This window comes from Marmota monax, unplaced genomic scaffold (assembly GCF_021218885.2).
Source record: "Marmota monax isolate L192 unplaced genomic scaffold, Marmota_monax_Labrador192_F-V1.1 WCK01_AAM20220418_F8-fsc00158, whole genome shotgun sequence".
In the NCBI taxonomy this organism is placed as follows: Eukaryota; Metazoa; Chordata; class Mammalia; order Rodentia; family Sciuridae; genus Marmota; species Marmota monax.
This window is the reverse complement of record NW_026694092.1, coordinates 412,753-434,825: the sequence shown is the minus strand read 5'-3', so window position 1 is coordinate 434,825 and position 22,073 is coordinate 412,753. Positions and strand designations below refer to the sequence as shown.

The 22,073-nt window shown below is 31.6% G+C and overlaps 1 protein-coding gene across 6 annotated transcripts in view; it reads right to left on the bottom strand.

Moving 5' to 3' along the window:
• Positions 1-22,073, bottom strand: part of Cfap47 (cilia and flagella associated protein 47) — a 424,450-nt gene that overhangs the window by 337,391 nt on the left and 64,986 nt on the right. For all 6 annotated transcript variants that reach the window (XR_009228697.1, XM_058585745.1, XM_046465022.2 and 3 more), the window contains 4 exons: positions 19,278-19,422; positions 16,064-16,158; positions 3,849-3,990; positions 1,254-1,348 (listed from right to left, as the gene is read on the bottom strand). Coding sequence is in view for 5 of the 6 variants with exons in the window: in XM_058585745.1 (XP_058441728.1) it covers positions 1,254-1,348; positions 3,849-3,990; positions 16,064-16,158; positions 19,278-19,422 (477 nt within the window). In the remaining variant the exon portion in view is untranslated. The remainder of the gene's footprint in view (positions 1-1,253; positions 1,349-3,848; positions 3,991-16,063; positions 16,159-19,277; positions 19,423-22,073) is intronic.

Sequence of the window (22,073 nt, the reverse complement as noted above, 5' to 3'; positions counted from 1 at the left end):
TTCACATATGACAAGTTATAAATGATAATATTTTAATTCTGTTCCATAAACATATTAAGTTTTCTCTGTATATATTGTGTGGTCTGTGCAAATATCATTCATAGGGAATACAAGTAGTATATTAAAGACACATTTTCTTCCCCCTGGGGTCAGTGTGACCCCTTTGCCTCTTAAAGAGAAGGATGTTGGGATCTAGATCTTTTTTTTCTTACAGAACAAAGTTTTAATGATATGAAATAATCTCACATGTAATAAGGGATTTTCAATATCTGAAATTAAATTCATTTCACTTCACTAAAATTCCCTTTCTAGTGCTACATACAAGAGGTGGTTTGTATGCTCAAAATTCTATTAGAAAAAGTCTTATTGACTTTTTTTGTAAACATTTTTCTTTATAGATGGACACAATGATTTTATTTTATTTATTTATTTTTATGTGGTGCTGAGGCTTGAACCCAGTGCCTCACATATGCTAGGCAAGTGTTCTACCACTGAACTACAACCCCAGCCCTATTATTGACATTTTAGGCCCTAAAAAATCACATTTTAATTGCCAAAGATACTGATCTCTAACTATAATTTCATATAGAATTCTGCTATTTTTTACAGATATAACATTAAATATTTTCTCCGTATACCTCTTCAGCACTACAGAAGTTCATAAATGGTAATAGGAATAATAATGTATTAGGAAAAAAGGGTAACTCAAATACAAATGCCTATGACATGTATGTACATGCTCTCCTTTCTTATAGGCTCCTATTTTAGAAGAAAGGCAGAGAGATTCAGTAAGCAAAAAGAGTCGATCAATGTACAAATTATTTTATACCTCAATTTTTCACTTTTATTATTGCTACTTGACAATTTTTCTTATATGTATGGAATATAGTTCACATTAATTTAAATCATAGCTTCCATTTTATTAAGAAAATAATTAAATTTTATTCAAATATTTTGAATATTCTTATTAAATATATTCGTCTATTTATAAGGTATTTATAAGATACATAGCTTTATATGTGACTATATGCTTTGAAAATTACTTTGAAAAATTATACAAGCACACACTACACACATATATACCCTTTTTAAAAGTGCCAGTATTCTTGCTCCAAATAGCATAAATATTAGGGAAAATATTGCTCATAGGGAATATTTCAAATCATTCAAAATCCATTTAGTAAACTAAAAATCATAATTAAAAAACCATAATTATAAAACAATTATAAACTGTATAGATTCTCTATACATACCTGAGTTTTATTGACCTTTTTATTAGCCTCCATCTCATGTAAAGGAATGTGAAATACAAACTCAGTACTGGATAAATTCAATGGTGCTTGTAATACTTTGAAAGAAAAGTAAATATTCTGATAAGGTATTAATAGATATAAGCTCATAGGCACTTAGTATATTTATCTACATGAAACATTGAGAAAATAAGGCTTGCTTCTGTGATTACATTTCTAGCTAGGAAATAAAATTATGTTTAAAAATATTTCAAAAATATCCTGCTTTTCATACTTACAACATTCAACTTTATGAATTTAATAATCAATTACCATTAAATGTTATCAATGAGATGATAAAAAGTATGCAATATACTTAATATTGAGCTATACAGTTAAAGTATGCAATATACTTAATATTGAGTATACAGTTAAAATGATACCCATAGTAAAGTTTGATCAATGACAAAATGAGGAGAAATGAAGAAAAAAATCACTGGAATTCAGGACAATATATAGATGGCATATCATATAATATTTCCTAGATAAAACAAGAAAGTGTTAAGAGTAAATGGCTTATTCTATAGAAAATTAGGAATGGGTAGCTATAAAAATACTTAAATGTCTTAGAAGTTATTGTTACCTGCTAGAAAAACCTATACTTTTTGAAAAGTATAGCTGAGACATTTGAATTTTTAATAGAAACTAAAAGATCTCATAAGCAATTAGGAAAACAAGTGTATAAAATGCATTAATTGATGATCCTGAACATGTATGCATCTCACACATGCTTTATTACATCACTGGAATTAATGGATATTTTGCAGGGAGCTTAGGATCTGTGGGATAACAGAAATTTGTAGATCGTGGTCACCATTGTATCACACACAATATCTGTCATGAGAAATTATGGAAAAGATAACATTATGACAGAAATACAAAAAGTAGTACATATAATATGGCCTTTGTAAATACAAACTGGCAATAGGGGATAGACAGAAAAAAACAGGGTGTTTATATCTTTAAAAAGTGGGCATTGTTTCGGCATGTTACTTCACAAGTTAGAAAGTCTTATTTCATTTAAACAAAGAAGTTATATTCTCCCTAGAATAGATTATTAGAGAATCATGTTCTGGAGAAACTGAGCCATCAGGTGACTCACCAACTAACACTTCAGACCACCCTACTCCCTCACATTAAAAACGTTCATTGGTATCCTGGCTGCTAGATACAGTACTTGGTGCCAAAGCTAGCCTTTTGAGAGTCACTAATAAGCATGAAAGAACAGGTAAAGGTCAACAGAAATAAAAGGAACTACTCAACATGAAAAAAAAAGGCATAAAGGAAAAATAAATCCACTAAAAATACAAACAACGTAATCAACAGAAGAGAATGTCAAAGAAATAATCATAAAATAGTAATAAAAGGAACTGTTTATATACACATACACACACACACACCAGCAAGGCAAGGAATTATCCAAAAATATTAAGAACTCTTGGTAATTTAAAATTGCTAAAGACCATTAAAAATGGGGACAAACAGAAATTCATATTTCTCAAACCTCTAACATTTAAAACAATGCTAGAAACCAAGGGGGAAAGATAGCTAGATTTAACATCAAATTAATAAAAAGATCTATTGAAAAGATGAATGAAACTAAAGGCAAAAACCAATCTTGTGAAACAGTCACATAAAAAATGAAAAAGCCAATATAATGAATGAGGAACTCATGATGAGTGATAACCTACCTAATTTAGACAGCAAAAAACAGACAATGTTGATTTTATTTTTTTAAAAAGATACTTTAAAACAGGATTTTTAAAAATGTTAACTTCTTAGAGTTTCCATACCAGCTCTGTACTTTCTAATTAGGGATTTTAAATGAGAGTGAAATAAATTTCTATCATGCACATGCTATTTTAGTGAGGCCTGTCTAATGAAATGCCATGCATAATTATTAACTGATATGATACTCATTCACTATAATTAATGACAATTTAACTCAGTATCAGAACTATAAAAACAAGTATAGGCTTCTTTACTTTCCAGGGGAAAAACATTCAAGCTCATATGATAAAAAGCAAAGCCAAAGCTTGCTGAAAGTGTTTGCAGTATACTTCAGTTTTATTCAAGAATATTTGTAAATAGTAAGTAAATATTCAAAAACCTAACTCAAAATTTGATTGTACTTAATAATTGTCTTTAAATGTACCAACTTTTCTAGTAAACCCAATCTTTTGGAATAAAAAAACATTTTCTAAAATGAAATTGTCAGTTTTTTTCATTTTATTTTCAATTCCTTTTATTTCAATAACTTATAATTTGCCTTAATAAATTTAAATCTTCCCACACAATAAAGTACTAAATCTAATTTTATTCTCTTCTAATTTATTTTAGCAATTAGTCACTTACCTACAAATATATCTGTGGTTTTAATTAACATTTAATTCTATGTACTCAAAACTTAAATGACATGCAAGAAAATCATATCATAATCTTACCTTCTCATAAGTCTATTTTTGAAAAATGAATATTACTCTGATTTTTTAAACTTTTAGATGCTTAAGTAAAAAATTTTGTTTTACCCACATCAGTTGCCTATTTCTTATTACATACCAGTTGCTTGAACAGAACATGGTTTGATAAGTGGTGTGGTCTTTGGCAAATCAGAATTTTTCTTTGACAAATATTCAGTGTAGAGTTCTGAAGCCTTAAAGGAATTAACATAAATTTGAATGCTGAAGTCATATGTTGCCACCTGAGACCAAAAAAAAAAAAAAAACATTATACTGTGACTTTTTTTGAGGAATATGTGATATCATTGATTTAGCAACAGTTTATAAGAACAGTTTTCAAATTAAAATTATCTTGTGATAGTGAAGCCACATTTACTGAAAATAAGAATACTTTTGTGAGGTTAAAATTGTTCTAAAAATAAAAAAATACATAAATATTTAAACAATTCCTATTTATTTTAAGTGAACTAAAAATCCAAATACACAACCTATAGTTATAAAACTATAGGGAGAAATTTAAGAAACCATGATTAATTTTATAATTTAAAACATCTGTACTGTTAAAGACATTTGTTAAGGAAATAAAATTATAAGCCAAAATACACAGTTTTCTCTCTCTCTCTCTCTCTCTCTCTCTCTCTCTCTCTCTCTCTCTCACACACACACACACACACACACATATACACACATACACACACACACACACCAAAAAAAAAAAACTGTATCCAAAATACATTAAAAAGATTCAAAGGTCAACCAAAAAAAAAATGTTCTAGTTAATAAAAACACAGGTGAAAGATTTGAAGACAATTTAGAAAAGAAGATATGCACATAATGACACATTAGCACATGAAACTATGACATTTACTGGTAAACAGATAGAACTGAGAATATCATGCTAAGTGAAATAAGCCAGACTCAGAAATAAAGTGTCTGCCAGGCGCAGTGGCACATGCCTGTAATTCCAGCGGCTCAGAAGGCTGAAGCAAGAGGATCATGAGTTCAAAGCCAGCCTCAGCAAAAGCGAGGTGGTAAGCAACTCAGTGAGACCCTGTGTCTAAACAAAATACAAAATAGGGCTAGGAATGTGGCTCAGTGATTGAGTGGTCCTAGGTTCAATCTCCAGTTCCAAAAAAGATAGAAAATAAAGTGTCAAATGTTTTCTCTGATATGCAGAAGCTAGAGAGAAATAAATGGGGGGGGAATGGAAGGGGGTTCCATGAAAATAGAAAGGAAATCAGTAGAGGAAGAGGACCAAGGGGAAGGGCAAAGGGACAGGAAAAGGGAAGGAAACGTAAAATGAAATTGACCAAATGATGCTATGTACATATATGAATATATCACAGTGAATTTCACTTTATTTGTATCTATGAAGCACTGATTGAAAAAATATTAAATACAAGGAAGACCAGAATAGCAAAAGGAAGGGGGCGGCAGGTGGTAGGGTAAAGAGGAATTACTCAGGACTGAAATGGAACAAATTATATTGCATGCATGTATGATTATATCAAAATTAAAAATAATATAAAAATGATATTATGATATAATATCAAAATGATTGTATCAAAATTTATATCATGTATGACTATAATACATTAATAAAAAACATTTTTAAAAGATGTAACATCATTAGACATTAGGAAAATAAATACAAATTGAAATCACAAGAAATATCATCTCCCATCTATCAAATTGATTAAACAAAAGTAACAATACTAAGTGCTGGTAAAGATGTGAACACTTAGTACATCCATTCATTGCTGACAGGAATAAAAAATTTATAGTAACTTTGGAAAATAGTTTTCCTTTTTATTAGAAAGTCACATATGTATAGTTAACATGAGGCTCAGGTCTTCTGTGGACACAGGATATCTTTCAATATTTGCATTTCCTCTAATTTCTTTCATCAATATTTTGTAGTTATATTTCATTTCCTTGGTTAAGTCAATTCCTAAGGATTTGGTTCTTTTTTATACTACTGCAAATGGTATTGTTTATTTTTTATTTTTATTTATTTCTTTATTTATCAGTACTGGGGATTCATCTCAGGGGCACTCAACTACTGAGCCACATCCTCAGCCCTATTTTGTATTTTATTTAGAGACAGTGTCTCACTGACTTGCTTAGCGCCTTGCCTTTGCTGGGGCTGGCTCTGAACTCGCGACCCTCCTGCCTCAGCCTCCTGAACTGCTGGAATTATAGGCATGTGCCACGGACCCTGGCTGGTATTGTTTCTTAATTTCATTTTTGATGGTTCCTTGATAGTGAATAAAAACACAACTAATTTTAATAGGCTTTGCATCCTGCAACTTTACTGAATTTATTTAATGGGTCTCAGAGTTTTGTCCAAAGTCTTTAGAGTTTTTACCATTTGCCACTTCTTCTAAACAGAGTACTGCAAGTTCAAGCCAGAACAATTATTTCTTTTTTTATGTAAATTTTTTAATTTATATATGACAGAAGAATGCATTATAATTATTATTAATATAGAGCACAATTTTTCATATCTCTAGTTGTATACATAGTATATTCACACCAATTCATGTCTTCATACATGTACTTTGGATAGTAATGATCATCAATATTTCACCATCATTAATTACCCCCTCGCTTCCCCTTCAACCCCTCTGCCCTATCTAGAGTTCTCTATTCCTCCCATGCTCCTGCTCCCACTATTAATCAGCCTCCTTATATCAAAGAAAACATTCAGCATTCCAGTGGTGCGACTGGTTAGCATGCAGTACTTACACAGCAGCACAATTATTTCTTAGCAAGAAAAAGAAATGAAAGGAATCTAAGTCAGAAAGGAAAAAGTAAAATTGTCTCTCTTTTCAATGATATGATCCCATATGTAGAAAACCCTAAATACTACACACACACACACACACACACACACAATCTTGCCCTGTGTTTCCTTGCTAAGTTTCTGGAGATAAGCAGTGGAAAATGGCAAGAATGTGAATATTTTGAACGTGAAGAAGTAAGAATAATAGTCCTCTGACCTACCAAAAGCCTTCAAAATTAAGACAACAATGATGGGCTTCAGAGGTACATACATTTAGTTCTGTGCTCTACTTATAAAGTTCATGCTGACAATCAGAAAAGTTTCAAATAAAATGAAGAGTTAAATAATATAAAAGTTATATTTTGGTTGTACTCATTTGTAATGCCCTACAATGGAAAACACTTGGGTTTTCATTTTGTTTTTATTTAACTTTAGCTACTAATTCCATCTCCTGTCACAGAATCTTATGTAAACAGTCTGTTCTCATAACAGAATTATAGAAGCATAAAATACTGCAGCATGTGTTATTTTAATGGCTGTTTCATTTCTTTGACAAAACAAAGCAAGCAACTCATTCCCACAATAATCTATTTCTGCAGTAGCACCAGCAAGCAGACGTCAAAGAGAAAATTGCATAAAGATGTAGTATTTCATGTACAAATACAACCTGCTTTGATATTTTACACACAAAGAAAAATACAATAAAGTTCTTTTTTTAATCTTATTTTTCTGGAATTTCTTATTATTTATTCTTCCAGTAACTAGTTACATCTTATGTCTGATATCTATTTTTCATCTTTTGGTCCATCTGCCTTTTTCTTAATTTGTTATTAATATAAATCAATATTTTGTATTATATATGTTTTAACATTATTTACAGTCATCCTTCAGTATCCATGGGGTATTGGTTCCAGGAAATACCTCACCTCTCCTTCCCACACTGTGGATACCAAAATGAAGTGATTTATACAGAGAAAAGAACATTAGACTTACCACAACAAAACCACCACAGTATCCAAAGAAGAAAAACTTGGAAAGTTTGCATGTTGTTCTAAGTGCTTTCCCAGATGTTGTTATTCAAAGACAGGAATACCTCAAATTGAAAAAGGATATTCTAACAAAGGACAAATTTTAGTCCTGATGAAGCCAGAATTAGACAGGCAGTCAGTAAAGATGGGTAAATCCGTAAATAAACCTTGCTTTATATGCTTGCCTCAGCATGCTTCTTTAATGTTCAAACTTCAACATATGGGGAAGGAGGACTTGTTACCCATAACCAGTGGTATCACTGAAACCAGGGTTGATAGAAAAAACTGCTTATGAATCAAAACAGAGCAGTTATCAAATGTCCTGCCTTTATATCTTTGAGGCACTACTTTCAGAATAACAATTATAAAAGATCACCCAAAGGTTTGCAAATCCTTAAAGGGCTGACAAATGTTGGTAGAAAAAAGAGGGGCAAACAATTCTACCTAATATTCCAAAACTTCAGGGCAAATATAGAACAGCAGAGTTGAGACTTTAGAACAAATGAGCCACTGAAGATTAACCAGCCTATGGCATAGTGCTGCCACATAGTAGCAGGAAAACTTAGGATAATAATATGGAATGATCTATATCACTGTTGTCCAATGTCATTTTCTGTAGTAATGAAAATGTTCTGCACTATACAAAAGTCACATGTGGATAATAAGAAATTGAAATGAGACAATTGTGAGGAATAAACTACTTCTTAAAAGTCAGTTAATTTTAATCAAATTAAACTTTAAATATCTACATGTAGCTAGTAGCTAACATATACATATACAACTGTACATACAGGATGAGTAGACATGTGAGTCACCCATAAGGAAAGGGGGAGCTTGAGTGACAGTAAAGACACCAGTCCAATCAATGTCAAATATAATGGCAATTGACCACCAATATTTTCTAAATTTTTATTTGCTCTTTTTAGTTATATGACAGTAGAATATATTTTGACATATCATACATACATGGAGTACAATTTCCCATACTTGTGGTTGTACATGATGTAGATTTATACTGGTCATGTTTTCACATATGAACATAGGAAAGTTACGTCCGATTCATTCTACTGTTTTCTTCATTCTAATACCCTCCCCCTTCCCCCCATTCCCCCTGTCCAATCAGTGAAACTCCACTCCTACCTCCCCACAACCTATTGTGAGTCCGCATCCACATATCAGAGAGAACATTTGGCCTTTGCTTTTTTGGAATTGGTTTATTTCACTTAGCATAATAGTCTCCAGTTTGATCCATTTACCAGCAAATGCCAATGTTTCATTTTTCTTTATAGCTGAACAATATTCCATTGTGTGTATGTACCACATTTTTTTTATCCATTCATCAGTTGAAGGTCACCTAGGCTGGTTCCATAGCTTAGCTTTGGTGAATTGAGCTGCTATAAATATTGATATGGCCACATCAGTATAGTATGTGTGTATATAGTTGTAGTTGGACACAAAACCTTTTATTTATTTATTTTTATGTGGTGCTGAGGATGGAAGCCAGTGCCTCCCACATGCTAGGCAAGTGCTCTACTGATGAGCCACAACCCCAGCCTCTCAGTGTAGTTTTAATTTGCATTTCTCTAATTGTTAGTGATGTTGAACCTTTTTTTCATATATTTGTTGACTATTTGTATATTTTCTTCTGTGAAGTGCCTGTTCAGTTACTTTACCCATTTATTGATTGGGTTATTTGGGGTTTTATTTGGTGCTAAGTTTTTTGAGTTTTTTATATATCCTGGAGATTAATGCTCTGAGGTCCAAGTGGCAAAGATTTTCTCATATTCTGTAGGCTCTCTCTTCACTTTCTTTGTTTCCTTTGCAGTGAAGAAGTTTTTTAGTTTGATATCATCCCATTTACTGATTCTTGATTTTACTTCTTGAATTTTAGGAGTCTTGCTGAGGAATTAGATCTCTAAGCCAACATGACAGATTTGGGCCTACTTTTCTTCTAGTAAGTGCAGAGTCTTTTATCTAATGCATAGGCACGTGATCCACTTTGAGTTGATTTTTTTGCAGGGTGAGAGAGAGGGTTTTAATTTTATTCTATTATATACAGATTTCCAGTTTTCCTAGCACCATTTGTTGAAGGGGCTATCTTTTCTTCAATGTATGTTTATGGCACCCTTATCTAGTATGAGATAACTTTATTTATGTGTGTTTGTCTATCTTCTATTCTGTTCCATTGGTCTACGTGTTTGTTTTGATGCCAATACCATACCATTTTTGTTACTATATCTCTGTAGTATAATTTAAAGTTTTTTGGTATTGTAATGCCTCCTTCTTCACTTCTCTTGCTCAGGATTGCTTTACCTATTCTGGGCTTCTTATTCTTCCAAATTAATTTTTATTATATATCTTTAATTTTATTTATTTATTTTTCTGTGGTGCTGAGTATTGAACACAGTGCCTCACAAGTGCCAGATGAGTGCCCTACCACTGAGCCACAACCTCAGCCCCCAAATGAAATTCATGATTACCTTTTATATTTCTGTGAAGATCATCATCAGAACCTTAATAGGAACTGCATTAAATCTGTAATGCTTTTGGTGGTAGGACCATTTTGACAATATAAATTCTGCCTATGCAACAACATGGGACAACTTTCCATCTTCTAAATTTTTTTTTAATTTCTTTCTTTAGTCTTCTATAGTTTTCATTGTAGAGGTCTTTCACCTCTTTTGTTAGATTGATTCCAAAAATATTTTATTTTTTTGAGTATATTGTGAATCTCTTTCAGTTGATTCATCACTGATGTATAGGAATGTAATTATTTACAGGTGTTAATTTTATATCCTGTTAATTTGCTGAATTCATTTATGAGTTCTAGAAGCTTTTTGGTGAAGTTTTTGGGGCTTCTAAATATAGAATCCTGTCATCCACAAATAGGGATAGTTTGAGTTCTTTTCCTACTCGTATCCCTTTGATTTCTTTCTTTGTCTAGTTGCTCTAGCTAGAGTTTCTAGAACTATTTGAATAGAAGTGGGAAAAGAGGGTATCATTGTGTTGTTCTAGTTTTTTAGAGGAATGCTTTCATTTTTTCCCATTTAGAATGATGTTAGCCTTCGGTTTAGCATATATAGCTTTTATGATGTTGAGTTATGTTCCTACTATCCCTAGTTTTTTGTAGTGTTTTGAGTATGAATGGAGCTCTATTTTGTCTAATGCTTTTTCTGCATCTATTGAGATAATCATGTGATTCTTGTGTTTAAGTCTATTGATGTATTGAATTACCTTTATTGATTTCTATATGTTGAACCAACCTTGCATCCCTGGGATGAACCCCACTTGACCATGGTGCAGTAACTTTTTAATGTATTTATATGTGATTTACCAGTATTTTATTAAAAATTTTTGCATCTATATTCATTAGAGGTATTAGTCTGATGTTTTCTTTCATTGATGTGTCTGATTTTCAGATCAGAGTGATGCTAGCTTCATAGAATGAGTTTGGAAGGCTTCCCTCCTTTTCTATTTCTTGGAATAATTTGAGGAGGATTTGTGTTAATTCTTCTTTGAAGGTCTGATAGAACTTGTCTGAGAATCCATCTGGTACTGAGGTTTTCTTTGTTGGTAGGCTTTTGATGGCTTCTTTAATTACATTGCTTGAAACTAATCTGTTTAAATATTCAATGTCCTCCTGATTCAATATGGGTAGATCACGTCTCTAGAAACTTGTCAATGTCTTCAAAATTTTCTATTTTATTAGAGTATGAATTTTCAAAATAATTTCTATTGTTTATATTTCAGTAGTGTCCATTGTAGTATTTCCTTTTTAAAAAATATTTTTAGCATTAGGTAGACATAATATTTTTATTTTATATTTATGTGGTATTGAAAATCGAACCTAGTGCTTCATGCATACTAATTGAGAGCACTCTATCACTGAGCCACAACCCCAGCCCCATGATATTTCCTTATCTATCAAATATTTTAGTAATTTGAGTTTTCTCTTTCTCTGTTATCTTGGCTAAGGGTTTATCAATTTTATTTATTTTTTTTCAAAGAATTAATTGAGGTCTCTGATGACCTCATGGCTGTGGCATGCGTGGTGCCTAGGAATGTTTCTGTGCAAAGGTGCAGGATGCCTCACTGCTGTGGTAATTCTCTCCACTAGGATGCTCTGTGCTAGAGTCTTATCAGTCTTGACCTTGATCCCAGGCACATAGCTCCTGGGAATAAAGGAACTTTCTTGCTAGACAACCATAATGTTTCACTAGCTCTGCTACTCCTGAAACTGCCCGCCTAACAGTAACATTAAACAATGGACTTTCTTGAGAGCTACACAAAGCTCCCAACATTGCATATTGCAACTGTAGAATGTAACTGCAGAAAAGCTTTATAATGTTTCTAGCCCTGTAACTTTCTGAGTACAAAGAATAATGCTTGAATAGTCTTTAACCTGATGAAGAGACATATATAAAGATTGTTGCCAAAACTCTTTAGGCCTGCTTCTCCATCAGAGAGTAGCACTCCATCCAACCCCAGCTTTATCTTCAAAAACATCTGAACGTGTGTGAGTTCTTATTTTTCTTATCCCCCTCCACCCCTCGCCAGAACCTGCTAGATTGGCCACGCTGGTCACAGTATTTGTTAATTTTTTGGATTTTTTTGTTTTCCTTCAATTCCATTGATTTCAGCTCTGATTTTAATTATTTCCTGTCTTCTTACTGCTTTTGATGTTGATTTGTTCTTCCTTTTCTAGGGTTTAGAGATGTAATGTTAGGCTATTTACCAACAGTACTTTTGATTGTGCTCAAATCTGGTGCAGTGTTGAAAAGGGTTACAACTAGAAATAAATCAACTCTTCTGGCTGATTTCACATTTTCCTATTATATGGTTCACCAAAAGAGCACCCATTGGCTATTTACATTTTCACATATACTCACACAAAGACAAACAACTTATACCTAACTTTAAACAGAGTAAAGGGCATCTGAAATGACTGGAACTCAGAAAATTAATCTTGCCTTGCTGGCACTAATTCATAAAGTAAATTCTCATAGGGTGTGCTGTCTCTGCAGTATTTTACATGTTCTTTTCATTGCTGTACTAAATTACACTCCAGTACAATGAGAAAATTTCCCTTTCAATTTAGAATGATTCAAAATATTAAGCAAAGTATATAACTGCACAGAAATTATATATATATATATATATATATATATATATATATACACACACACACACACACACACACACACACACGCACACATCTAAATATAATTGTATAATCAATTTCTAGAATCCTGGAAGAGCCACAATCTAAACACTAATAAATAGATTTCTAAGTATTTAATTGTTGACTGTGTTAAACAGTGAGCAGAGTCAAAATATCATATTGCATATGCATTTACCCACAAAATCATGTAAGACATTTAAACTGAATTACGGATTTTTTTAATTTTCTGTGATTCTTAAGTAAAACATTTTTATATACATTTCCATTATATGAAAATGTAAACTCACGATATAGACTTATTAAGAACAAATCCTTAACATACTTTTAAAAATATGGATTAAATTACTGTACAGAAGGTAAGATTCATTTCTTCCTTATTGAAAAGTGTGTTTGTGTGTGAATGCTTCTATGAACATGCAAGATGCAAGCATTGTGCAGAATGATGTATCTTAATTTTTCAAAAATTTTAAATGTCACAAAATTACTTTGTTTTCTTTAATTTAGGGATGTTAAATCAAAATTATAACAATATATATTTGAAAATCATCCTACAAAGATTATTTTTAATAAACTTTAATTATTAAAATTATTAATTATTTTAAGCAATTTATTCCTTCTGTGATTACACACACAGACATGCACCATCATACAGATAACACATCACATGTAATCATTTCTAACTCCTATAGTTTTAAGTTTAACATAATTAACCTACAGAGTGTAATAAAACAACCCAAAATCAATTTAACTTAAATGTAACAATATGCCTTTTAACTATAATAGGATTATATTAGGAGTAACAAAATGAAATGATAAATTCATAGGTAAGTGGAAATTAACTACACCTAAATAATCAATGAGTTCAAAATAAATTACATAGGACATTTTGATGAATAAAAATGAAAACACAATATATTAAAACTCTTGAGCTAAATGTAAAGCAGTGCTTAGAGGGAAATATATAGCACTAAGCCTATATAAAAAAATGAGAAGGATCTCTAGTCAATGCCCTAACATTCTACCCTTAAATATAAGAAAACATAAGAGCAAATCAAGTCCAAAGCAAATAAAAGAAAATAAATAAGATAAAAATTAATAAAACAAAAAATACAGAAAATCAATACCAAAAGTTGGATCTTGAAAATATTAACAAAATTCATAAAACTTAAAGTAGGTTGACCAAGATAAAAAGAAATGACTTAAATTCGTAAAATCAGGAATGAAAGAAATGACATTATTAACTATTTAGGTAAATAAAAAAGAACAACACAATGAATACCTGCATGCCAAGAAATTACTTACGTAAAATATCTCAAGAAGAAATAGATATTTTGAATAGACCTATAACAGGCTAATAGAATTGACAACATATTGAATTAATAATTTTTGAAAATCCGACAAAGAAAAGGCCAGGACAAGATGACTTCAATGATGAAATAAACTAATTTCAGGAAGAGTTAATCAAATCCCTTACATATTATGATAAAAATGAAAGATCTGAAACCACTTTCCAACTCATTATAAAGAGTCAATATTGCCCTAATACCAAAACCAGACAAAGACACCCAAAGGGAAACAAAATAAAAACAAATATCTGGGGATGGAAGCAAGACTCCTCAACAAAACAGGAGAATACAGAATCTGATACGAGATAAATACAAGAGACAAAACAAAATATTGCCAGTAGTCATTATTATTAAAATTTAGAATTTTGTTTATTTTTCTTTCTACTCTAATGAATTTCCCATTTAAATGGGGTAGTAAACTTTAAGATATATGAGAGAGAAAGTAGCTTTTATAAGATATTAGAAGAATATAAAATTAAAAAGATAAATATCCTCTGAAGCTCTCCATATTACTTTTGTTAATTATGCTTTTTGTCTGAATTAGATAGACAAATGAGATTTTGCCTAATTTAACAAATATTGAAATAATTTGACAACATTTAATGTACCAAAATATCCTTCACTGAAAAAATAGAAGAAAAATCTAAATAGTAATATTTCCATTTGATAATACTTCTTAGCCTAAATTAGGCTGAAGGAAAACATCCTTGGGATGATTTTTTTTAAGTCAAAGATGTTCTGTCCTTTCTTGGCAATCTTGCTAAACTGTACCTACCTAAATATCACTACTCAGGAATCAGGACAAATAATTACTTTATACTAAACCCAAGGAAAATGAATAGTTTAGGATACATCTGAGTACACTTAATGTTGGATATAAAAGAATTTTCATTTGTTTTGATGTTGGAAAAACAGCCTTTGCCACCTCTTTCACTACTGTTGTCCAAAATTGGAATAAACAGAAGAATGGATCTTGAGGACAATATCACCCCATGTGAATCATAGGTGCACAAACCCACAAAACTTATCCCAATTAATGTACCATACTTAAGAATGACAAAATTTAATCACCTGAACTTGTCCATAAGTTCTTTACTTTTTCTTCCTGAGAGCTCAATAGTAGCTATCATTGTTCCTAAAATAACATTTCAATCTGAGTAAAAAATTACATTAGTAAAAAATGCAACATTAAAGATAGTGATTTTTATTACTTTGACTTACTCAATGCTATTTTCACTTTCAGGTCATAAAGCATCAATTTGTGGAATATTTGTTTAACAGTTGTACGTATACATCTTACACTCTGATTGTGTCATACAGAAGTTTGATTCTTATTTGGAATGATGCAGCAGCATACCATTTCACAGTATGTATAGAGAGAAACTGTCTCCTTGACATTTTTATTTTAGAACATCTGAAGCAAAAGCATACCAGAGCTCACTCCTGAAACTTAACCAGTGGTATCACTTCCTTTCAGGTTTTTCTTTAATTTAGTTTATTTTTTGAAAATCACTAAACACCAAGGGGACAATATAAAACAAATATTATAGCAACCCCTCTTAAGTGTTTACAACATGTCTTTATTAATTTCAGGTAATGATTGTAAAGCACTAAGCATACACCATTCAACCATAAGTGTAAAGCACAAGTTGGCTTGAGTATAAGTGATTTCTTTGATAAGCTTAAACTTTTCCTCTCCTGCACAACACGTCATATCTTGAATTTTCCAGAGAGCATAGCAAAAGATCATACAATCATAGAGTCCCTGCATGTGCCCTCTATTCCTTTTGAGAGAGACTGTAAGCATACTAGATACTGCTAGTAATAATTTTACTGAATTCAAGAGTACACCTAGGCATGCTGACTAGCCAGAAAAAGACACACTATACACAGAACTTGGATGATCTTTGATAGGTTTTTGGCTAGAATTATCTGTAATTCTACTACTCTTGAGTAGTGGAAAGCTGAACTTACTTCTTTGGGAGAAAATGCTATGCCACATTCCAAAGATGTGTTTTCCTCTATCTCCAAGGAATATATACCAGGAACTGCAGGGCTTGGAACTTCTCCTATAAGACAGGAAAAAGTACATATAAAATATAGCACCCAGATATATATTAGTTGTTGTTTTTTTTTTTTTTTAACTCATGCTAGGGATCCATCCTAGGGCCTCATACATGCCAAGCAAGCACTCTACCACTGAGCCACATCCCCAATACAGCCAGATACATATATAAAGAGCATTATTTAATAGAAAACTGTGAAATTAGAAAAATCTTATGAATATATTCATAACAATCAAAAAAGCAAAGCAAGTATTGACATAACTGGGAAGGGCTACATGAAGTTGCTAGGTAAAGATGGTTCTTAATACTAAGATTCTAATCAGCAAAACTGATATCCAAACTTGCAACATTCATTCAGTCAGAAAATCAGAGACAATAAATCCATTTAAAAGCTCTCCAAAATTCACGAAATACAGTCATATTCAAAAATAAATACGGAAAGGAATAAAGGGCAAGATCCATATATCCATCACCTCATTTACTCATTCTTCTTTGTGATGAGACATTTGAAATTTATTCTCAGCTACTTTGAAATATACATTATTGTTTTTTTATACCTTTATGTATTTATTTTTATGTGATGCTGAGGATCAAACCTCACACGTGCTAGGCGAGTGCTCTGCCGCTAAGCCACAACCCCAGCCCGAAATTATTGTTAACTATGATCATTCTGCTATGAAATAGATCTCAGAAAGGTCAATTAAAATAATATAAATAACAAGAAAAATTCTTTTAAAAAATGGAATGATTCTAGGAACAAAATCATTAGGTAATGATACAGAAACAATTGTACCACACTAATGAAAACTTCAAGATAAAAAAATGATAAACACTTAAATAAATTCCTGAATGATTAAATGAAAGTTGCAGTGGAACTTCTCATCTAAACAATTATAAAAATCCTATTTTCTTCCTAAAGTTTTCCGATTAACTTTAAAAATCCTACAAATTTCGATTGTTCCTATCTGGAAATAAAATTTAATAACTTATTTCATTCTATTGTTCCCAATTTCATACACCCTTGGCATGATGGGAAAACCATTTAACAAACAAATGAATAAAATCACTATATTATTTGTAGTGTAGTAAAAATACAAATATTATATAGCAAAGAATAACCATCTAGAATAGATGTGTATCTAGAAAATAGAAACTATTAAATGGATGATTTAAATCAATATTCACAAGTCAATTTGGAGTATACATAAACATACAGCTTATAAAATATAATAATTCAAGCTTGCTTCAATAAATACTTCCTGAGTGAGTATTAAACCCATAGCATCATATTGGACAACTCCAGAATAAAACAAAAATTTAAGTGTGCTCTTTAAGTTCATAGAGCTTACCATCTAGTAGATACATGTATTAACATGTACACAGCTCCCTTTGATACCAGACAGAATTCAGTTATTGCTATAACAAAACTTACACAATGTCCTATGGATCAATGCTTAAAAAAATTGATTTTTACCAACTGGGTTACAGTGCAGAGGGGACTAATAATTCACAGGACTTAAGAGGTTGAAACTAGTTTATAACAGAAGGTGGCATTTTGAGGAGCAGAAAGAGAATGAAATCATCCTAGAAGGGAAGCTCAGTGAAAGAAAATATGTAATAATACAACATGGCTCTAGCAGAGACAGCCTATGCTTACTGTAATGGGAGAGATGACTGGAAAGACAAGGTGAGGTCATACCCAAATATATCACAACATTTCCTTTCCCATAAATCACTCTATCGAATAATCAATCCTAAAGTGATCATTTTGAAAATCAATAAGTGGTAAAAGAAGAGAATTGACCTATTAAAACATTTATAATGATTAAAATTTTAGGACATTTTAAGAATAAATTTTATTGTAAATAGTTAATTGTTACTTATGTACTACCTTGTCTTCTGCCCCTGGTTGGGTTTCATCATGGACCAGCAAAATATCACAGGGTAGGAGGGTGAAAGAAAGATCAAATATCTATGCTCCCACATCAACACTGTCTTAGTTGGAGGTCTGGCAATGACTTCATTTCTTTATAACTATACCACTTTGGGATTGGCTCCTCTTACAGTTTGACCTTCCACTAGACTGTAATAATATCTGCTTTATTCTTGCTCCTTCAAGCCTAGAGGTGGCAGCAGCTACCTTCCCTTGTTGGTTTCTTTTAATCCTGCCCAAACCTCAATAGATAATTCCTTTATTAAATTCTTTTCAGTTAAATCCTCTGAGTGAGTCATCTGTTTACTTCTGAGATTCTGGCACAAACTTATTGTTCACTTCTTAAGGACATTTAAGATGTCTCACTTATCTTCGCAGACTCAAAGTCTAGTATGTAGCCTGTAATTGGGATTCAATCAATATTCATTGAAGAAGAAATGACTCAACCAATGGTGAGGAAACTTTCCGTAGGAGCCCAGATGGTAAATATTTTAGATTTTATAAGACATATGTTTTCTATCACAACTATTCAACTGCCATTATAACATAAAGGCAGCCATTAAAAATATACAAATGAGTGTGTCTGTGTTCTAATAAAACTTTACAAAAACAGGTGTTAGACCAGACATGGCCCATAGGCCTTAGTTTGTCAACTCCTGGAGTAAACAGATGAATTGCACTTATAAAAATGCATATTTTGTTTAAATCAAATTTAATATAAAGAGACCTATTACATGAATAAACCTACAGAGAGAACTCTCCAGAGACATTTACTTAAAATTCTTGAGCATTTAACACTAACAATTAAAGGCTGGGGATATAGCTTAGTGGTAGAGTATTTGCCTAGCATGCTCAAGGACCTAGGTTCAATCCCCAGAACTACCAAAAATAAAAACTGATAATTTTATTTTCATTTATAGTATATACTTACATGTAATACTTAAATTACTGTATTATGACAACTAATAAGTAAGGTTATATCATGTGTCACCAAAGGTTCTACAATTCAAATTGATACATTTCTAGAAATACAATAATGATGAGTCAGAGTATAAGAAAAGCACGCATTGAGTCATTAAAAATATATGTGAAATAACTGCCCCTGATTTAAAATTTTAACAATTTCACTTCAGGGCTATTTAGAATAATTTTGCTTTACAATAATACAATTATGGCACAAAATGCATACCTGATTTGTCCTTAAAATCCATTGAAAAATCTAGAAAGTTTTTAAAATCAAAGTCCACTATGGCACGTGTTATACCTTTGTTTTTTATTACAAAGGGAATAATTTGGGTAGCACCAACATAAGTGCCACTGAAATTAAATACATTCTAAAATTTAAAAAGAAACAATCATTAGAAAACATAGCAATGGCTTATGAAAAATATATACTCAAATTATGTTTACTCAAAATTACGTTTTTATGTTTATCAAAGAAAATAACATCAAAGGAGAACTCTACAAAAATTAGTCATTTCCTCTTCCCATCTCCTATATATAATCAATTACCACGTTCCATTAATTCTGTATCCTTCCTCACCTCTTACCCTCATTTTAACTGGATGAAATGAGTAACTTGTCACTTTTCATTTAGTTTCCAGATTTTAACTTTCTCAAATTCTTCTCTCTATAACTAAGCCACTATTAAACTAATTGAGAGACTGATCATTTCACTGCCTGTCTTAAAATCTTATGGTCCCCCACCAACTACAGGACAACATACGAGCTCATTAGCAAGGTCATAAAACTCCTCCTGACCTTTCCTGCCTCATGTCACAGCCTCAACTAGCTCCACTCTCACCTTAGCACTTAATATTTCAGCAAGCTACATGACTTGTCATTTCTAACCAGCACCTGATGCTTCACCTTTCTGTGTCTTGTGGTACCTCTTCTGCTAGAAAGGTCCTTCCCTAACTATTAATTGCCTAATAAAATGTTATATAGTGATCAAACCCCAGTTAGATAAACCACAATTAAGCACATTGTGCACATGATCACTTCTGTTCCTTATATTGACTTACATTGTGAGATCACACAGTCTGTTTACATTACCTGAATCTCCTGCTGAAGAAGAGCCTGATTCATTTTTGTATCTTTAGCACCTAATACCTACCTTAAATATATAAAGAATGTTTATCCAATATATCTGAACTTCAGCTCATATACCAAGCATGAACCCACATCACAAAATTCTCCCTATGGCAAAATTCTCCCTACAGTTCTTTAGCAAAAGAATTACATAGAACATTAAAAGGAAATTAAGGCAGGAGTATTGCAATATTGTGGAGAATACTAAATTAAGCTCAACTGACTACTAGTCACTTAAATTAAAGTGTTAGCCCATGTAAAATTCTACATATAAAATTTATAAAGTCCAAAATGGATAATGAAAATTATATATATATATATATATATATATATATATATATATATATATATATATATATAATTTTTTTAAATCACTCCTCTTATCCCATTCTTATCTTGCTAATACATTAATTTGGATAAAATTTCCTAATTGTTATCAAGATACATAGTCAATTAAATAGCCATTAGCTAGTAGTTATTAAATGCATTTTTAAAAATATCTGGTGATGCTAAAATACTATTTGTAAGAGGCAACTACATCTAAAACTCAAAATATTAAGGGCATTTTGATAAACATAGTAATCCAAAGTCCCATAAACCATTAAACTGTACTATAACATGCAAAGCATGCACCAAATGACTTTAGAATGAAGAAATAAAGTAATAGAAGTCTCAATATTATCTAATTTTTTCAAGGAGTAATACAATAGCAATGGAATAAAACACTCTGGAAACTACTGGATCTAATCTTCAGCAATCACCATAGCCTTGGACAAGCTAACTTAGTATCTGTCAATTTGTCTGGACTTATCATGCCTTCATCACTTAATAACAGAGGGCAAAAAAATTATAAATTAAAACCAGACCTTAGAATTTTGGTGATGCCATTAAAGGACAGACTAGAAGTAAGTCCCTACCTGAGGCAGCCACATTACCTCTTTAAACAGCAACTGCTGCTCACTTTAATTTAGTGCAAGGTGCTGTGGCATGAGAAAACAAAATCAAAAGTACAGGTAACCCAAGAATAATATGACAACTGTTATGACAGAGATGTTCCCAGAGTTCTATTCATAAAATGTAATAAATATGTATGTTCATATTCATAACATCTAGTAAATGTCACAATGAAGGAGAAGCATACAGGCCTGCTTTTAAGAATCAAAGAAAGCTTCTTTGGGTGGATAACACCAGATCTTATTCTTAAAGGACGGGCCAAGAGAAAAAGGGATGTGTGTGTGTGTGTGTGTGTGTGTGTGTGTGTGTTTATGTACTTTATCAACTGTAGCACAAAATTGTACTGGTGTACAGACAATAATTTCAAAATAAATGTGACTACAGTTCAGAAAATATAAATTGAGAACATCATGTGATACCATTTCATACACAATTGATTGTCAAAAATTCAAATCTGACATTCCAATTTGTAGAGCAATGGAATTTGAAGCAATGGCAATTCAAGAAGAAATTTCAGAAATTATCTTGATAATCCAGACATGTACAAATTGTATGTCTTAGGAACTCTATTCCTAGAAGCCCTTGTATATGTACTTCTTAATATATGCATATAAATGGGCACAGGTAAAGTAATTTTATTAACAACAAGAAGAAACACCTAATTGGATGGCCAACAGAATAAGTATATAAACTATAGTATATCAACACAAGGAACAATTGTATAGCAATGACAATGAATAACATACAGTTACAAATTAAATAATGTTGGAAACACAATGTTCAATTACTATCAGCTACAAACAGTCTGTCTTATTTGTAAAGCTCAAAAACGAACAAACAAATGAATGATTGAGGTGATTTATACATATGTGGTCATTATAGGAAAGTGATTATCTGTTATGATGTATAGGATCATTATGAAGCCTACAGATGATTTTAA